This window comes from Bombina bombina, chromosome 5 (assembly GCF_027579735.1).
Source record: "Bombina bombina isolate aBomBom1 chromosome 5, aBomBom1.pri, whole genome shotgun sequence".
NCBI lineage: Eukaryota > Metazoa > Chordata > Amphibia > Anura > Bombinatoridae > Bombina > Bombina bombina.
The window spans coordinates 272,251,784-272,272,806 of record NC_069503.1 but is presented as its reverse complement, the minus strand read 5'-3'; the positions used below and the strand labels follow the sequence as shown (position 1 = coordinate 272,272,806).

The 21,023-nt window shown below is 37.8% G+C and overlaps 1 protein-coding gene across 1 annotated transcript in view; it reads left to right on the top strand.

Annotated features, from left to right (window-relative positions):
• The window catches only part of RUNDC3B (RUN domain containing 3B), an 848,400-nt gene that overhangs the window by 732,339 nt on the left and 95,038 nt on the right, over window positions 1-21,023 (top strand). The window contains 1 exon segment of the mRNA XM_053713995.1: window positions 11,903-11,909. Coding sequence (XP_053569970.1) covers window positions 11,903-11,909 — 7 coding nt within the window.

Here is a 21,023-nt window from a genome sequence, read left to right as displayed (position 1 = left end):
CGGGGATCGTGGACTCAGGAGGAGAAACACCTCCCAATAAACATTCTAGAATTAAGAGCAATATTCAATGCTCTTCTAGCTTGGCTTCAGTTAGCAACACTGAGGTTCATCAGATTTCAGTCGGACAACATCACGACTGTGGCTTACATCAATCATCAAGGGGGAACCAGGAGTTCCCTAGCGATGTTGGAAGTCTCGAAGATAATTCGCTGGGCAGAGTCTCACTCTTGCCACCTGTCAGCGATCTACATCCCAGGCGTGGAGAACTGGGAGGCGGATTTTCTAAGTCGCCAGACTTTTCATCCGGGGGAGTGGGAACTTCACCCGGAGGTGTTTGCCCAACTAATTCATCTTTGGGGCAAACCGGATCTGGATCTCATGGCATCTCGCCAGAACGCCAAGCTTCCTTGTTACGGATCCAGGTCCAGGGACCCGGGAGCGGTGCTGGTAGATGCACTAGCAGCCCCTTGGGTTTTCAACATAGCTTATGTGTTTCCACCTTTTCCGTTGCTACCTCGACTGATTGCCAGGATCAAACAGGAGAGAGCATTGGTGATTCTGATAGCGCCTGCGTGGCCACGCAGGACCTGGTATGCAGACCTAGTGGACATGTCGTCCTGTCCACCATGGTCTCTACCCCTGAGGCAGGACCTTCTAATTCAGGGTCCTTTCAACCATCCAAACCTAATTTCTCTGAGGCTGACTGCTTGGAAATTGAACGCTTGATTCTATCAAAGCGTGGGTTTTCGGATTCGGTTATTGATACATTAATACAGGCTCAGAAACCTGTTACCAGAAAAATTGACCACAAGATATGGCGTAAATATTTATATTGGTGTGAATCCAAGAGTTACTCATGGAGTAAGGTTAGGATTCCTAGGATATTGTCTTTTCTACAAGAGGGTTTAGAAGAGGGCTTATCCGCTAGTTCACTAAAGGGACAGATTTCTGCTCTGTCTATTCTTTTACACAAGCGTCTGGCAGAGAATCCAGACGTCCAGGCTTTTTGTCAGGCTTTGGCTAGGATTAAGCCTGTGTTTAAAGCTGTTGCTCCTCCGTGGAGCTTAAACTTGGTTCTTAAAGTTCTTCAGGGTGTTCCGTTTGAACCCCTTCATTCCATTGATATTAAGCTTTTATCTTGGAAAGTTCTGTTTTTGATGGCTATTTCCTCGGCTCGAAGAGTCTCTGAGTTATCTGCCTTACATTGTGATTCTCCTTATCTGATCTTTCATTCAGACAAGGTAGTCCTGCGTACTAAACCTGGGTTTTTACCTAAGGTTGTTTCTAACAAGAATATCAATCAAGAGATTGTTGTTCCATCCTTATGTCCTAATCCTTCTTCAAAGAAGGAACGTCTTTTGCATAATCTAGACGTGGTCCGTGCCCTGAAGTTCTACTTACAGGCAACTGAAGATTTTCGACAAATTTCTTCTCTGTTTGTCGTTTACTCTGGACAGAGGAGAGGTCAAAAGGCTTCGGCTTCCTCTCTCTCTTTTTGACTTCGTAGCATAATACGCTTAGCCTATGAGACTGCTGGACAGCAGCCTCCTGAAAGAATTACAGCTCATTCCACTAGAGCTGTGGCTTCCACCTGGGCCTTTAAGAATGAGGCCTCTGTTGAACAGATTTGCAAGGCTGCAACTTGGTCTTCACTTCATACTTTTTCCAAATTTTCCAAATTTGACACTTTTGCTTCTTCGGAGGCTGTTTTTGGGAGAAAGGTTCTACAGGCAGTGGTTCCTTCTGTTTAATGTTCCTGCCTTGTCCCTCCCATCATCCGTGTACTTTAGCTTTGGTATTGGTATCCCATAAGTAATGGATGACCCGTGGACTGAACACACTTAACAAGAGAAAACATAATTTATGCTTACCTGATAAATTTATTTCTCTTGTAGTGTGTTCAGTCCACGGCCCGCCCTGTCTATTTGAGGCAGGTTCTAAATTTTAAATTATAACTCCAGTCACCACTGCACCCTATAGTTTCTCCTTTCTCGTCTTGTTTCGGTCGAATGACTGGATATGACATGTGAGGGGAGGAGCTATATAGCAGCTCTGCTTGGGTGATCCTCTTGCAACTTCCTGTTGGGAAGGAGAATATATCCCATAAGTAATGTATGACCCGTGGACTGAACACACTACAAGAGAAATAAATTTATCAGGTAAGCATAAATTATGTTTTTTTTGGTGGATGAATTTATCCACCAATCGGCAAGAACAAGCCAGGTTGTTCACCAAAAATGGGCCAGCATCTAAACTTACATCCTTGCATTTTAAATAAAGAAACCAAGAGAATAAAGAAAATGTGATAATAGGAGTAAATTAGAAAGTTGCTTAAAATTTCATGCTCTATCTGAATCACGAAAGAAAAAATTTGGGTTCAGTGTCCCTTTAATGTTACAATTATTAGCTAACTACCTATTTAAAAATAAATACAAACTTACCTGTGAAATAAAAATAAAACCTAAGATAGCTACAATATAACTATTTACTAACTACTTAGTTAAAATAAATGCAAACTTACCTGTGAAATAAAAAATAAAAATAAAACCTAAGCTTACACCAATAAACATAAAATTACTATAAATAAAAAACCTAACATTGCTAAAAATAAAAAAATTACTAAAAAATTAAAACTACAATTACAAAAAATAATAAACACTAAAATGACAAATTAAATTATCCAAAAAAATAAAAATTATTCCTATTCTAATCCCCCATTTTTAAAAAACAAAACAAAAAAAACCACCCCAAAATAACAAAAACCTAATCTATAATAAACTACCAAAGGCACTTAAAAGGGCATTTTGTAGGGCATTGCCCTAAAGTTGACAGCTCTTTTGCAAAATAATAAAAACAAACACCCCCTAACATTACAAACCCCCCAAACCCACAAAATAAACCTACTAAATAATCTACCCATTGCCCCAAAAAGGGCATTTGTATGGGCATTTAGTTCTTTTTCGGCCCATTAAAAATAAAAAATGCCTAATCTAAAAAAAAAAAAACACCCCAAAAATAAAAAATAAATCCCATTGCAAAAAATAACAAATGAAATGATCCAAAATAATAAAAATTATTCCTATTCTAATACTCCGTTTAAAAAAAAAAAAAAACTAATCTAAAAAATCTTAAAAGGGCCTTTTGTAGGGCATTACCCTAAAGTTAACAGCTCTTTTGCTAAAAAAAATTACAACAAACACCCCTAACATTACAAACCTCCACCCCCCCAAATCCACAAAATAAGAAAAACCTAAGTAAATTAAAAACCTAATCTAGCCATTGCCCTGAAAAGCGCATTTGTATAGGCATTGCCATTAAAAGAGCATTCAGCTCTTTTACTGCCCTTAAAAGGGCATTCAGCTCTTTTACTGCCCTTAAAAGGGCATTCAGCTCTTTTACTGCCCTTAAAAGGGCATTCAGCTCTTTTTCAGCCCATTAAATTAAAAAAAAATCTTCATCCCTGCGCAGACGGAGCGGTCGATGCATGGAAGCGGAGGTCCATCGGTTTGAGATGGAGGAAGTGGAGGTCCTCTTCTGCCACACACTGAAGATTCAATGCAAGGTACCCCTTTTATATTAAGGTAACATTGCTTTCCTATTGGCTTAAAAATTTAAATCAGCCAATAGGAATGAGAGCTGCTTAAATCCTATTGGCTGATTTGAACAATTTTGGATAATTTCGTTTGCTATTTTTTGTAATGTTAGGTTTATTAGTGTAAGCTTAGGTTTTATTTTTATTTCACAAGTAAGTTTGTATTTATTTTAACTAGGTAGTTAGTAAATAGTTATATTGTAGCTAGCTTATGTTTTAGTTTTATTTCACAGGTTAGTTTGTATTTATTTTAACTAGGTAGTTAGTAAATTTAGGTTTAGGGGTTAATAGTTTAATTTAGGTTGTTGCAATGTGGGGGCTGGTGATTTAGGGGTTAATATGTTTAGTTAGTGTCGGCAATGTCGGGGAACTGCGGTTTAGGGGTTAATAGGACTAGTTAGATTTGGCAATGTTTGGGAACAGCGGTTTATGGGTTAATATGTTTAGTTAGTGTCGTCGATGTTGGAGAACTGAGGTTTAGGGGGGCTTTATTTAGTGATTTAGTTGGTGTCGGCGATGTCAGGGAACAGTGGTTTAGGGGTTAGTAGCTTTATTTAGTGATTTAGTTAGTGTTGGTGGTGTTGGGGAACTGCGTTTTAGATTAGAACAATGACAAATTCCGAATATGAATAAATAATGGAACCGAAAATTCGGAAACTGATTTATTCATTTTCGGAATTTTTGGGAATTTTAGTTATGGTGCCGATTCGGAAATTCTGATGCATTGGAATCTCCAAATCGGCCAAAATTTGGCCAAAAACTAAATTTGTCCGAAACGAAATGCACATGTCTACCCTCTATCCAATTTCAAAACACTGACACAGACTCCATTAACCTCTTTAGCCCAATTGGGATTTTGGTAATTGCCATCTATTATCGGGAGTTCCAAGTGCATTGTGGGAAAATGGTGATTAAATCTAGTGTGATTTAACAATCTCAGCTGTGTTTGACTTGGAAAGATTGTGATCAGTTTTTAAACAAAAAATGTCAGTTCCTGGTTTTCCCACATTGGGGGAAAAAATGGAAAGAATGGAATTGACTCCAAAATTAGAATAAAAATCCAAGGCTAAACCATAAGTTCTCACTGTCATATTTATAATATTGCGACTACACTGTAACAAACATATTATTAATATAGAAAAGTTTGTTACAGTGCAGTCCAGAGGCATATTATGGCCTAGGCCAACAAGGTCGGTGCCTATGGCAGTAGATTTGGGATGTTTAAATGCAAATGATGAAAGACAGCACCTCTTTTTTCTTTTCTGGGGCACAGGAAAGGGTTAGCCAAACCCCAATATCTACTTCAAAAGAAGTAATTTTCCAGCCTCCAGTTAAATTTAAAAGACCTTTATTAGTTTCTTACAGGGTCCATCATATCAACCAACAACGTTTCAAACCTATTACAGGTTCTTAATCATGACATGATTAAGAACCTGTAATAGGTTTGAAACGTTGTTGGTTGATATGATGGACCCTGTAAGAAACTAATAAAGGTCTTTTAAATTTAACTGGAGGCTGGAAAATTACTTCTTTTGAAGTAGATTTGGGATGGGCAGCACATCTGTACAGTACAGTAAGCGATAAAGTTCAGGCTTTTACAGAGAAGACAAGGCACATGCGCTGATTAAGGTCGCTCTTTACATGAAGTGCTCCTTTAAACAGTTAATTAATTTACAGCCGCTAGCATTTTTGCAGTGGAAGCGTTCTTGATGAGAAACTTGACCGGGAATATGCTTCCAAGGTGAGGCTGGAGGAGAAGACCTTGTGCCGATATGCTGCCTCCCCTTATCAGCTGTGGTGAGTTTGCAAGCGCAGTGCTTATTGCAGGTCTTAGCAGCTAACAGACTGGATGCGTCTGTGCACTGCTTAGATCAGCTTGTGATGTCTAATTATAAACTCTCAGCGCTAATGTATGTTAGCTACTAATAGCTTTCTCTGCATTCATAAACCCACGGAGTAAATAGGAAACAGACACTTAAAAAGTTTCATTACTTGAATAATGGTAATTACTGTATGTTAATGCATGTAAAGGGCAGTGATTGTTTCAAAGTGTATTCTTCTTTCCCTTTCTTCCTCTCTCCCTTCTTTTGCTTTCTTCCTCCCTCCCTCCCTCCCCCCCTCCCTCCCCTCACTCCTTTCTCTAAACTGCCCCCCTTGCTCCCTTCTTTCACTCCTTTCTTTCCCTCTTTTTTTTCCACTCCCCTTCTTTTCTCTCCCTTCTCTCAGGGAAAAAAATGGTATGAGATGCATGCAATTCAACCCACCTGTATGCAAGTGTTTTGCTAGCTCATTTTCTTTTTAATTGTTATTAAAAACACAAACAAAACAAAAACATTTTACACAATAACCCAACAAAATATTAAAGGGACATGAAAACCAATTTTTTTCTTTCATGATTTAGAAAGAGCATACAATTATAAACAACTTTCTAATTTACTTCTATTATCTAATTTGCTTTATTCTCTTGATATTCTTTGCTGAAAATCATATCTAGATATGCTTAGTAGCTGCTGATTGGTAGCTGCACAAAGATGCCTCCTGTGATTGGTTCACTGTGTGCATTGCTATTTCTTCATTAAAGTATATCTAAAGAATGAAGCAAATTAGGTAATAGAAGTAAATTGGAATGTTGTTTAAAATTGTATTCTCTACCTTAATCATGAAAGAAAATGTTTGGGTATAGTGTCCCTTTAAGTGGAAAAAAAGTCCTACAACCTTTGAGGAGGGGGGCAGCAGAGCTTTGAGTGCCTTGTCTTCTATGAAATATTAATATCACAAACACAAAATTTTGTTTCTAAAAAAAAAAAAACACACCAAAAGCAAAAACACACGATTTTTAAAACCACAGCAATAATTACAATACATATTCAAGCATTATACAATAAAATATATATAAATAAAACATTGTATTCATATGTAGAATATACCCACAATCCCCCAGGTCCTATAGGTGTATTATTGATGTCCTAGTTTCACTATTGTTTTGTTATTGGAACAGTTTGCCAAACAATACTGTCTAAAGGAATAATTTACATTACACCTTCAATGTAGGTAGTAATGCCGCTTTGAAAATATCCCAAGGATCGCCACCAGCTGAGATGTATAGTAAAACCCCTTTCGGACAAGACTGCCTTCAAACACTGATATCAGCAGTTTTTAATATTTCACCCACAATCTCATTCCTGCAACAGATCTCTTTTGAATATATTGCCACATTGTGGATGTTTCGACCATCAGGGTCTTAATGAGCTGCTCATTGTATTTTCATTATGGACTATATTAATTGTACAAATCTATATTTGTTTCTCGTTTTTGCATTAGATGTTATATATAAAGAATTTAAAAAATATACGGCTAGATTACGAGTTGTGCGTTAGGGTTAAAAAGCAGCGTTGGCCGGTCCCAACGCTGCTTTTTAACGCCCACTGGTATTACGAGTCTTGAAGGTACAGGTGTACCGCTCACTTTTTTGGCCAGACTCTGATATACCGCAAATCCACTTACGTCAATTGCGTATCCTATATTTGCAATGGGACTTGCATAGCGCCGGTATTACAAGTCTGCCAAAAAGTGAGCGGTAAACCCTCCCTGTCAAGCCTGGTACCGCATTTTAAAGTCAGTAGTTGAGTTTTACACTACAACGCCGTAGCATAAAACTCTGAACTAAAGTGCTAAAAAGTACACTAACACCCATAAACTACCAATTAACCCTTAAACCGAGGCCCCCCCACATCGCAAACACTAAAATAAAATTTTTAACCCCTAATCTGCCGTACCGGACATCGCCGCCACTATAATAATATATTAACCCCTAATCCACCGCACTCCCGCATTGCAAACACTATTTAAATATTATTAACCCCTAATCTGCCGGCCCTATCATCGCCGACACCTACCTACATTTATTAACCCCTAATCTGCCGCCCCAACATCGCTGCCACTATATTAAATGTATTAACCCCTAAGTCTAACCCTAACCCTCCCTAACTTGAATAAAATTACAATAAATCTAAATAAAATTACTATAATTAACTAAATTATTCCTTTTTAAAACTAAATACCTACAAAATAAACCCTAAGCTAGCTACAATATAACTAATAGTTACATTGTAGCTAGCTTAGGGTTTAATTTTATTTTACAGGCAACTTTGTATTTATTTTAACTAGGTACAATAGTTATTAAATAGTTATTAACTATTTAATAACTACCTAGTTAAAATAAAGACAAATTTACCTGTAAAAAAACCTAACCTAAGTTAAAATTACACCTAACACTACACTATAAATTAATTACCTAAACTAAATACAATTAATTACAATTTAAAAAAATTATCTAAAGTACGAAAAAAAAAACCCCACTAAATTACAGAAAATAATAAAATTATTTCAAGATTTTTAAACTAATTACACCTACTCTAATCCCCCTAACAAAATAAAAAAGCCCTCCAAAATAAAAAAACCCTACCCTGCACTAAATTACAAATAGCCCTTAAAAGGGCCTTTTGCGGGGCATTGCCCCAAAGTAATCAGCTCTTTTACCTGTAAAAAAAAAATACAATCCCCCCCCAACATTAAAACCCACCACCCACACAACCAGCCCTACTCTAAAACCCACCCAATCCCCCCTTAAAAAAACCTAACACTAACCCCTTGAAGATCACCCTACCGTGAGATGTCTTCACCCAACCAGGCAGAAGTGGTCCTCCAGACGGGCAGAAGTCTTCATCCAAGCCGGGCAGAAGAGGTCCTCCAGACGGGCAGAAGTCTTCATCCAGACTGCATCCTCTATCTTCATCTATCCGGCGCTTAGCAGGTCCATCTTCAAGACATCCGACGTGGAGCATCCTCTTCTTCCGACGACTAAAGACGAATGAAGGTTCCTTTAAGGGACATCATCCAAGATGGCGTCCCTTCAATTCCGATTGGCTGATAGAATTCTATCAGCCAATCGGAATTAAGGTAGGAAAAATCCTATTGGCTGATGCAATCAGCCAATAGGATTGAAGTTCAATCCTATTGGCTGATGCAATCAGCCAATAGGATTGAAGTTCAATCCTATTGGCTGATCCAATCAGCCAATAGGATTGAGCTCGCATTCTATTGGCTGATTGGGTTAATAACTTTATTATAGTGGTGGCGACATTGTGGGCGGCAGATTAGGGGTTAATAAATGTAGTTAGGTTGCGGCGACATTGGGGGCGGCAGATTAGGGCTTAATAAATATAATGTACAGTTCGTCGATATTGGGGGCAGCAGATTAGGGGTTCATAAGTATAATGTAGGTGGCGGCGGTGTCCGGAGCGGCAGATTAGGGGTTAATAATATAATGTAGGTGTCGGGGCGGCGGATTAGGGGTTAATAAGTGTAAGATTAGGGGTGTTTAGACTCGGGGTTCATTTTAGGGTGTTAGGTGTAGACATAAAAAGTATTTCCCCATAGGAATTAATGGGGCTACTTTAGGAGGTTTTTTTTCAGCCGGCTCTCCCCCATTGATTCCTATGGGGAAATTGTGCACGTGTAAGCAGCGCTGGTATTAAGGTGAGATGTGGAGCTAAATTTTGCTCTTTGCTCACTTTTTTGTGGCTAACGCCGGGTTTCTAAAAACCCGTAATACCAGCGCTGTCTGCAAGTGAGCGGTGAGCATAAACTGCTCGTTAGCACCGCACACCTGTTAACGCAAAACTCGTAATCTAGGTGATAGTTTAAACTTGGCTGGTGGTTTAGGAAATAACAGCTATAACCTTAAAAATTACAATCATCTCGGTTGCCTTCTGTACTTTTTTGAAATTAAATTACAAACATATTTGCAGTAAATTCCTTAGTTCAACAAGGATGTATATAAATGAGATCTAAATTGAGTGGTAAAATGTATTTTGTGATTTTGCTTATTTAGAAATGTTACTTATCTTTTATGGGCTAAATGGCTAATTGCCTATAAACAATAATTATATAACAGAAAATGGCTACATACTCAAGAGCCAGCATAGCTTAGGTATAGAGTGACTGACTGACTTCTATTGGAATTTATAAGAAATCTAACTGAGATATTCTAAACCTTAATGATATGCACAAGCCGGCTGACAAGGTTCTAGGTTCAAAATCCTTAATCCCTTGGCTATGCCTTTAATAGATTTGTTTTTCTCATGGAGTTGGGAAATTAGAAAGAAAGAAAGAAAGAAAGAAAGACGAAGCTATAGTCCAACAGTCCCATAGAAGTTTAGACATTGGCTTTTTCCTGTCTGAAACATTGATTTTATTATTAACTTTTTCTCCTCAATTGTAGTTTTCCAAATGTAATTGCTATGGAAAAACATTGTGTCAGTGCCAGAGTTTTCTTCTGTATAACAAAATGGAAATTCAGTGCTCACTAAATGTAATTTCTCTACTTGAACTCACCACTATAGTGTTTACTATCCATATTCCATTGCTGTTAAAGAGGCAAAAAACAAGCCCCATTAAAACACCTTATCTCTATCAAATGCTGTACCCAACACTTGAGCAAAGGCTGAGATATGGCAGTGTGAGGGCACGCCCATTCTCTCTACATTTTCTTTATAGAAGCTAAAGTTATAGCTTCAGATCAGCTTAATTTATTGCCAGTGGCGTCACTAGGGTTGGTGTCACCCGGTGCGGTAAGTCATGGTGTCGCCCCCCCCAGAAAGCAGACACACACAAAAACACAGGCAAACACACATACAAACACTTAGACACACTTAAAAACATACTCAGATGCACACACAAACACTCTTAAACACACAAAAACACTGAGACACACAAAAACTCAGACACACACACATACAAAATATGTAAACTGCACTGCATTAATTATGAAGCTCATGCCTAGAGCTGCTCCCTGGCTCAGCAGAACATCAGATGAAAGATAAACAGAGCACTCTAAAATAAATCACTGAAGAAAAGGTTTAGGCGCGCAAACTATGAAAATTCTGCTCTCTGACTCTGTTCCAAGTCTGTCAGTGCACAGCCCTGGGCCGCATGTCACTGAGCAGTGAGCACAGATAGGCAGGCAGGTTTAGGCTAGCAGCGCAACTTTGCAAGCCCCACGGCACACCCACAACATTCATAGTGAAATTGGGCAGGGGAGGAGCAAAGTACAAACAAGCAAAAGCAGCCGGGAAAACTATTTGTTGAAATTGCAGCACTGGCTCAAGGAGCAAAAAAATTGTGTGTCTACAACTTCCCCAGTCCCATTAATGTTCACAAATGCCAGCCTCTAATAAAATAATCTATGTATCTCAACATTGTATTTCTTTGAATTTCAATAAAATTTAAAAAAAAAATATTTTTTTTTGGTGTCACCCCCTGGAGGGTGTCACCCAGGTGCGGCCTGCACCCCCCGCACCCCCCTAGTGACGCCACTGTTTATTGCTTCTACAATGGAAGCAACACCAGTGGACTAGTGGGTAGGAGGACAAGAAAGGTCATGTAGACTCTTTTTTTATTAACGTTTCCCCAACATCATTTAGTAGGTACATACAGTATATGTAGAGATTAGGAGTTAGTTTTTAAAGGACTGGATTTGTGGTTAAGGAGGTGTAGTCTCTTCAGTTTTGTTGCATGCACTGTTTATAGGGAAATGTCTAATACACAACAGTAGACATCTGTGATACAAAGGTAAATGGAAAAGATGTTAGTGTTCTTATTTCTAATTAGCATAGATGCTCATGTGAGAATTAAAGGGACACAAAACCCTAGATTTTTCTCTCATGATTTAGATAGAGCATGCATTTTAAAACAACTTTCCAATGTATTTATTTTATGTAATTTGCTTCATTCTCTAGATATGCTTTGTTGAAAAGCATATCTAGATAGACTTTTGGAGCTAGCTGCTTATATATGCCTCTTGTGATTGGCTTACCGACGTGTTCAGCTAGCTCTCTGTAGTGCATTGCTGCCCCTTCAAGAAAGGATATGAAGAGAATAAAGCAAAATTGATAATAGAAATAAATTAAAAATGTTTACAAGTGTATGTGTTATCTATATCATGAACAAAAATAATGGGTTTCATGTACCTTTAATTCAGACAGAATTTTGTTTTTTTGTAGGAAGTGGATTATTAACTTTGGAAACAATTAGAGATCCTCTGTATAATTTGATGGCAATCTGGGTCAAATAACATTTTAGTTTGCACTATAGAACTTGACTTCTAATATATGTGTTACTCTATCTAGAGAAGCATATGTTATACTGTAAATTGCTATACTTTTATATACAGACATTTGTTATAGTATTTTTCTCAAACACTTTGAGAACAGGGTGAATATCTTCAGTGCTGGGGAGATAAGACTAAAGCAATACAGTTTTGGCTTGGTTTATAGGATATTACATAGTGTGATATGAAATATTAATTAAAAATCTAGCCGCATGTACAGAACAGACTACTCAAGTTTATTAACATATGAATAGAAATAGGCTGCTGGGCTGCACTGGTAATAGGAATCATTGTGCCATCTCAGGTCAGACAGTTTTCTATAGGAAAAAAGGTAAACCACTGGCGCGGTAAATTGCTACCTACTTCATTGTGCAGTATATAATCACTACTAAGTCAGCATTGTTCCATTTGAAGTTACATTACATCAAGGAAAAAGGATTTTGAGAACTGTGTCAAGACAAAAGGAGGATTAAATTGTCAAGCAATTAAGTGTTGTTACAATAGCGTGCATGTCTTGGCTTTTCATTAGTAAGTCATTTTTCACAGTACCAGTAATGCCCGTGTGTCACTGCACCAGTAACAGCCTTTTTAATACAGCTGCATTGAAAACATTTCTAAGGATACTGAAAAATGTTGCTCCATTAAGCGTTACATTATGACAACTTTTTTTGCACCTTCAATTAGGAAATAAAACCTCTGTGCTCCATAATCAACATATAATTATCTTTTTCTCCTTGTTTTATATTTTCTCTCTTCCGTGTGCGCTGGATTTCCAAGCACTAAGCTGCTTTCCTTCACGCTGCCGTCTCTTCTTCTATTACTCTTTCTTTTTATTCAATCTGCTCTTTATTCACCTGTTAAATCAGTTTTGTGAAACCTATTCTTTATTTAATATTGATATTCTGTTGCGTGTGATGTCACCAATAATATTGTAGTCTTAACACCACAATCTTATAACTGCCCAAAATAGGGTCAGATTTTACTAGTGGAGCGCAAAATTATGCTTTGGCAAGCACGATATATGCGCTCCACTCAATAATACCAGCGCACGCAAATGTGCACTGGTATTACAAGTTAGCCACAATGCAAACACAACCTCACGTTTGGATTGCATGGAAGCTTTGCGCTCACAAGAGCTCGCTTCCATAGACGATGGGCAGCAAAGTGGAAATTTATATGTATATACTTATATACATATAAATTTATGTGTTTATGTCTATATACACATATTAACACATAAATATATATGTATATAAGCATATACATTTATATTTACAGGGAACACACAGTCCCCATAGACTGCTATCTAACCACATCCCCTCACTTTAAGCCCTAAAATCTGCTTGGTACAGTTATTTTTTACAAAATAAACTTGCTACATTCTTGTTTATTACAAAAGGAACCTTACATTTACATTGGGGGACATTTTGAAAAATAACCAGAGATCTGATATCTTGTTAATTTTCAGGAGCACTAATTGCCACCCTCACCTTCCTGTCAATTCATTGTAAACTTATGATAAAGATATACACATCTTTATTATAAAGTACCAAAAAGCATGAAGAAACCATTGCCTAGATTACGAGTTTTGCGTTAGAGGCTGTGCGGTGCTAACGAGCAGTTTATGCTCACCTCTCACTTATAGACAGCACTGGTATTACAGGTTTTTACAAACCCGGCGTCGGCCGCAAAAAAGTGAGCGTAGAGCAAAATTTTGCTCCACATCTCACCTCAATACCAGCGCTGCTTACGTTAGCGGTGAGCTGGTAAAACCTGATCGTGCACGATTTCCCCATAGGAATCAATGGGGGAGAGCCGGCTGGAAAAAAAACTAACACCTGCAAAAAAGCAGCGTAAAGCTCCTAACGCAGCCCCATTGATTTCTATGGGGAAAATACATTTATGTCTACACCTAACACCCGAACATGAACCCCGAGTCTAAAAACCCCTAATCTTACACTTATTAACCCCTAATCTGCCGCCCCCGACATCGCCATCACCTGCATTATATTATTAACCCCTAATCTGCCGCACCGGACACCGCCGCCACCTACATTATCCCTATGAACCCCTAATTTGCCGCCCCCAACATCGCTGACACCTACATTTTATTTATTAAACCCTTATTCTGCTGCCCCCAATGTGTCCGCAACCTACCTACATTTATTAACCCCTAATCTGCCGCCCCCAACTTCGCCGCCACTATAATAAAGTTATTAATCCCTAAACCTAAGTCTAACCCTAACACCCCCTAACTTAAATATAATTTAAATAAATCTAAATAAAATTACTACAATTAACTAAATAATTCCTATTTAAAACTAAATATTTACCTATAAAATAAACCCTAAGATAGCTACAATATAACTAATAGTTACATTGTAGCTAGCTTAGGGTTTATTTTTATTTTACAGGCAACTTTGTATTTATTTTAACTAGGTACAATAGTTATTAAATAGTTATTAACTATTCAATAACTACCTAGTTAAAATAAAGGCAAATTTACCTGTAAAATAAAACCTAACCTAAGTTGCAATTACACCTAACACTACACTACAATTAAATTAATTACCTAAATTAAATACAATTAATTACAATTAAATAAAATTAAGTACAAAAAAACAACCCACTAAATTACAGAAAATAACAAAGAAATTACAAGATTTTTAAACTAATTACACCTAATCTAATCCCCCTAACAAAAAAAAAAGCCCCCCCAAAATAAAAAAGCCCTACCCTACACTAAATTACAAATAGCCCTTAAAAGGGCCTTTTGCGGGGCATTACCCCAAAGTAATCAGCTCTTTTACCTGAAAAAAAAATTACAATCCCCCCCAACATTAAAACTCACCACCCACACAACCAACCCTACTATAAAACCCACCAAATACCCCCTTAAAAAAACCTAACACTAACCCCTTGAAGATCACCTTACCGGGAGACGTCTTCACCTAACCGGGCAGAAGTGGTCCTCCAGACGGCATATTCTATCTTCATCCATCCTGCGCGGAGCGGGTCCATCTTCAAGACATCCGACGCTGAGCATCCTCTTCTGTTTACGGCCGACGACTGAATGAAGGTTCCTTTAAATGACGACATAGCAGATAGAATTTCTTGAGGCAATACTTGTTTACTGATTTGTTCTTTTTGTTTGTCGGTTAGCATTGGCAGTGGGTATTTTTTTATATAGTCTGTCATTCTGATTAGGTAATCTGATGTGGGGTCATCTTTTTTGAGGTTATATAAAGAAGTGTAGTATTCATGGAAGGACTGTAGTATTTCTGGGGTGGTTTGCAATGGTCTCCCCTGAGAATTATGAAGTTCATATATGTATGATTTAAATCTTTTTTTCTTTTAATGTTCTGGCCAGGAGTTTACCTGCTCTGTTGTTTTCGAAATAGAACATACTATTTGTTTTTTTGCGTTGGGATTGGTATTCAATATCCAGAAAGTTATCTAACTCTTCTCGGATTGCTTGAATATTTTTCAGTATGTTGGCATCTGATGGAGATTTCTTATGTGCATGTTCTAACTGAGTATATTAAGTCGTCAAGTCTTGGTATCGTTTATGATAGGTCTGTGTATGAAATCATTTTAATTTTATTAATTCACCGCGGAGTACGCACTTGTGCGCCTCCCATATTGTGTATTTATTATCGATCGAGTGTGTATTAAGGTTGAAGTATTCCTCAATAGTTTTAGTTAGCTTGGAGATCGAATCTGGGTGTTCTAGCAGGCTATCGTCAAGTTTCCACTGGTATGGGGTGAAGGGAGTGTTAGGCCAAGTGAATTTAAGTTGAACAGACGAGTGGTCTGACCAAAAAGTAGGAATGATGTTGCATCTATTTATATAGGAGAGGCCACTCTGATTTGTGAGAATTTAATCCAGTCTACTGTAGGACTTATTAGGGTGAGAGAAGAAAGTATAGTCTTTTTTGTCGTGGTGCATAAATCTCCAAGTAGCGTAGAGATTCATATCTTTCATTCCTTTCCAAATAGCCCTGGAGAGTTTACGGGGTATTTGAATATTGGCATTAGTGCCATCTATATTAGGTTGCAAGGGAACATTAAAATCATCGGACAGAAAAATTGGGCCTTTAGCTAGATCTAATATTTTTGTAAACATGTGACGGAAGAAGGGGAGTTGGTTGGTATTAGGGGCATATATGTTTATGAGTGTTATGGGTCTTCCATATAATAGACCTGATAGACCCAAAAGCCGTCCTTCTTTATCTGTGACTTTTCTGCTGAGTGTAAATGGAGTGGATTTGTGTATTAAGATACTCACACCGTTTTTTTTGTTCGGACCTGAACTGTGAAAATGTGTGGTAAAGGATTTCCCAAAATATTTGGGTATATTATGCATTTTAAAATGTGTTTCTTGGAGGAAAAGTATATCTATATGGTGTTTCGCTAAATCAGACAAGGCTTTTGATCTCTTTTATGGCGAGTTAAATCCCTAAACATTTTGGGACAGGAGGGTCAATTGTGGGGCTGAGTCACGATTTAATCGCAACATGAGAAAATTGTAAGAGTTTGGGATGTGTTTGATGAATAAGGCACATGTTGGTATAGGACTTGAGTATTGTGTATGTGATTGCAAGTATAATTACAGATATTGGAGTTTCACTAAAGTGATACCATAACAAGTAATAACATAACATTCTTTTTAGCAATATCGTAAGAAACATAAGAAACAAACTAAACAAATTAAACAAACAGTTGGCTCTCTTCTTAATATAGGTCATCTTTGAGAGCAATCTTGGGGGGGAACAAGTATAGCTAGCCCCAAATATATATGTAAAGTTATCTATCCCAATTATTATATACAATATAAGCTATATAGCTGTAGTAGACAGATAGTATTCAAAGTTAAAGAACAATCAAACTATGACCAAAACTTAATTCAACAAACTCCAAAATCCACCAGTTGTGGTATAGGTATCAATTTTGAATTATTATATGTTTCATATATAAAGTACTCTAACTTTTTTTTTTTTTTGGGGGGGGGGGTCATCTATGGTATTAGCTATATGTCTGGAGCAGGTGATTACTATATGGAGCCCATAAATAGTCGGTTTACCTCTATTAGCCATATTATGTATTTACTTTCACCCACCTCTATCGGGTATCATGGAGATCTATAATTATTAATGAAATGGGCATTGCTAGTCTTATCTATATTAGCTCAAATCTTGTGTACTAACCCATATGATTCAGGTTAAAACATTCACTATCTTCTTATAGACATGTAGAAGGTTTCTGTCTAAAAATGTAATCCTTTCCCTTAGTCATAATGAACTTATGTCAATTACTATAGATTCACCAGGAACCATATGCACAAAGTTACTTTATATATACTTAGCAAGGTTTCAGTCCAGAGTAATGAGTCCCCAGCGGATTCATTGGGTTGAGTCTTTATAAGTTGCAATGTCTTGACTTTGCAGGGATGGGGGCAAAGCTTTTGGATGATTATTTAATGTCTGTGACAAGGTTGGTCTTCTGACTTGTTTACCATTAGCAATCTTCTCAGGAGTGGATGGGTCTTTATTACTTCTTGGCAGTGGAGATGCAGGTTGATGCTGTGTTGTAGTATCAAGTGGAGGATCTATCCCTAGTGACGTGCAGAAAGAGACAATATCTTCTGGAGATCTGCATATTAAGCGAGCGTTATTTCTGAGTACCCATACCTGGGTGGAGAAACCCCATTGATATGGAATTTTTTTTATTGTGGAGAAGTGTAGTTAAGGGGTTGAACTCTTTTCTACGTTGTAATGTTTGGAAAGCCAAGTCCTGGTAAAATTGCACGAAATCTAATCGGTTCAGGAGCATCTCTTTTTCAAGAAAGTTTTTAAAGCGAATGATGATGTCCCTTGGGGGTGCTGTGTCAGGAGGTTTAGGTCTGAGAGACTTATGAGCACGTACCCATTGGATATCTGTAGTGCATGAGGATTCTTTGATTTGTTGAAATAGAGACTGTAGATAAACTGGAAAATCGCGGGGGAGAACACTCTCAGGAACCCCTCTAATCTTTGTTTTTATGTCAGCTCCGATTCTCCAAGTCTTCTAATTTCTCTTGTAGCAAGGAAATGGTTTCCTGAAGTTACTTAATCCGTTAGAGTTTGCACATCTTCTTTTATCTCATCTTGGTTAGTTTCTAAAGATTCCATTTGGAACCCTAGAGTATGAATATCTTCTTTCATGCACGCAAGTTCCTCTCTCATGTAGGTACAAACAATATCAGCAATGTCCTGTTTAGATGGCAAATTGTGAAGGATAGTTGTAGCAAGGTTTGTGTCTTCATCTTGTGAATTAGATATATTAGTGGTCTGGAGCTCCATAGAAAGCCGTTTATTTCTCATTTCAGGTGGGTCAGGTGATTGCATATAAGAGGATATATTAGCCATTTTCCCTGAGGATGGTTTGAGGAGCTTATCTTGTTTTAGTCTCCTGGATGTCATTGCGTTGGACTACCAGTGGGAAAAGGTTGTGAGATGTCGCCTTAGATATGAATCCAAGACGTTATTATTTACCTCCAAATTCTAAGGGTTCTTTCCCTAAGAGTATTCTACCTAAGTAGTGCCTGAGAGTATTATGTGATCCTTTATAAGTAGGATATGACAAGTGTCAATATAGGTAGATATAGTGTTATAATCTTCACACTGCAGCAGCCTGTATAAACTAATATTTAAGAGTACCCTTTCCAGTGTTCTCACTTTGACTCCGGAATAAATTGGTAGGTATAGGTCACCATTAACTTAAGGGCCCAGATTTGTAGGGGAATAATCTGTGCAGTGGGTGTTTTTAATCAACAAATATCTCACCCGGTGTCAAGGTGCCGCTTTGTTAGGTGGCTCTCTATGAGTAGCAATCAGCAATCACGAATAGTACATTGCAGCTGGTCTGTTAAGCTGCGCCAGGATTCCTCTGCAGGCTCCTTCAACTGATCGTCTTTGTCCCCTGTGTCGGCCGCGTGGTTGTGCAGTGCAGTGATTTGTGGAGGCCGTAATGGCAGCCGATGTACATCCGGTGGGACCTGCTGATGTTCTGTAATGGCGACGACACGGAGCACAGATCTCTGTCTAGGACATCACTGGGTAGGTACTTGCCATCGCCGCATTCATACTGCTTGTAGTTAGGCTATCGATGCAGTCAGGCTAGTGTGTGGCTTCGATGCAGGTCCCATTACAGAATGTGATGCAAGATGGTTCTTAACTGCCTACAATTTCTTTTGTTGTTTATCATCCGAGCTTACACAGCAATTTGTAGTCTCACTGACTCTTCTAGGTCTTCCACAGCCAAATTTGATAAAATTCAGATATTTTTATATTGGGATAATTTGATTTTTTGGGGCTGCCAACCCAGAGCTCCAGAGTTACACTGCTCTCATGTCAGCAACCGGCTCCGCCCCCCCCCCCCTTCAGTGTTTTTTATAAATATTTGTTTTACCATCATTTCCATATTTACAATTATTTCCATATCTGTGCAGTTATAAAAAACAAAGATTATTGTATATAACTAACTGCAATTGTGTGGAAATCACCAATCCAGAAGGTAAAATTAGCCTTTGCCTGTCTGGTAAATGTGATCTGTTAACCTCAATACTGTATGAAGATAAAAATATTCACCAACAAATCCTTTAAAAATCACTCCATAAAAACAACAGCATTAACTCTTATAAAAGTAATTTAAACTTTTATTATTCAAATTTTCCAGGTATTAAAACATTTTAAATATGACATTGTAATAAACCATAGAATAACTTTTCTTAACATATAGGCCTAGGGTACAAGTATAATACAGACACACGATCATGTTGACGGAACAACAAAAATATATTCTGATGTCCATCTGTATCTGTGCTATGATCTTGAATTTGGCACCGACCTGTAAAAATAAAAACAAATATTACATAAACATAGGCACTCTACATACGCATTAGCATAGAGTAAAGACCTTAATAAGGATATTGACCAAGAAACTTGGCTTAGGACCTTTAAACTAGTAAAACACTCATCAGCCTCCGCAATTGTACAGGAAATACAATTAAAGCTGATCTGTAGATAGTACCTGACACCGACAAGAATACATAGGTACTTCCCATCAGTGAGCCCTATGTGCTGGAGAGGCTGTGGAGAACATGGCATTCTCCTCCACATATGGTGGTCCTGCCCAAGATTACAAGAGTTTTGGGCTAAGGTGATGAGCCTCATATCAGACAAACTACAAATTATTATCCCAAACACCCCAGAAGCAATTCTCCTATTTTAGCTACCAAAAATGAGAGAAACACACACACAAAGCCTATTACTAATTATGCTTACAGGCGCCAAAAAACTAATTCCCAGAAATTGAAGTCAGGGGTCATCCCAACAATTGAAGAGTGGATTGCCTCGGTTGACGAACTGCTCTTGCTAGAAAGATTCCACTATTTCAAAATTGGCACCCATGAAATGAAATGATGATGGCTTTTCGAAGGGACACCCCCATTTAATATCTGAAAGTTAGAACTAGATAAATGGGGACCTTCCCTCCCCCCCCCCTTTTTTTCTCTCCCCTCCTCCATTCTTTCTGCTATCTCTCTTATTAAAAACAAAACAGGCTTTGTACTAAATAAGGTGAACCCAGATTCACACAAACCACTCACCAGCATGATGGTCAAATATTTGTAAGCAATGTTGACACCAGAATGTTGGTGGAAAATGGACTGTTTTCTTTACTGTTACTGTATTGTTCATCTGCAACTTTGATTTAATAAAGCTTGTTTATTAAAAAAAAAAAAAAAAAAAAAAGCATAGGCACTCTGTGGTAACTAAAAACTAAAAAAGTGAATCTGACAAAAAAAATAACACGCCTTTATTTCAACTTCAAGGTTGTGATGAATACTAAAAAATTGCATTTTTAACGGCCATAAATTCCCATGTCAATGCTATTTTCATCTAGATATTAAAATATTTGGCCACGGTCCTAATCAGACAGATTTCGTGTCACTACCTGCCAATGGGATGCTTAGAACCTATACTTTAACCTCTTAAAGACTGTACCCTGTACGTCACTGGCCTTTGAATGGGGATTGTGCTATTAAAAGCGCAGTATCGCCTCCAGCGTCGAGACAGAGCTATTTACGATGACAAGAAGGGAGGGTATAATAATGCAGTACCGCTCGCTCGTTTAAAAAAGTAAACCTTTAATCAGCAGCAACGTACGTGGTACGTCATGGTCATTAAGGGGTTAATATATTAAAACTTTATATTTCTTTCA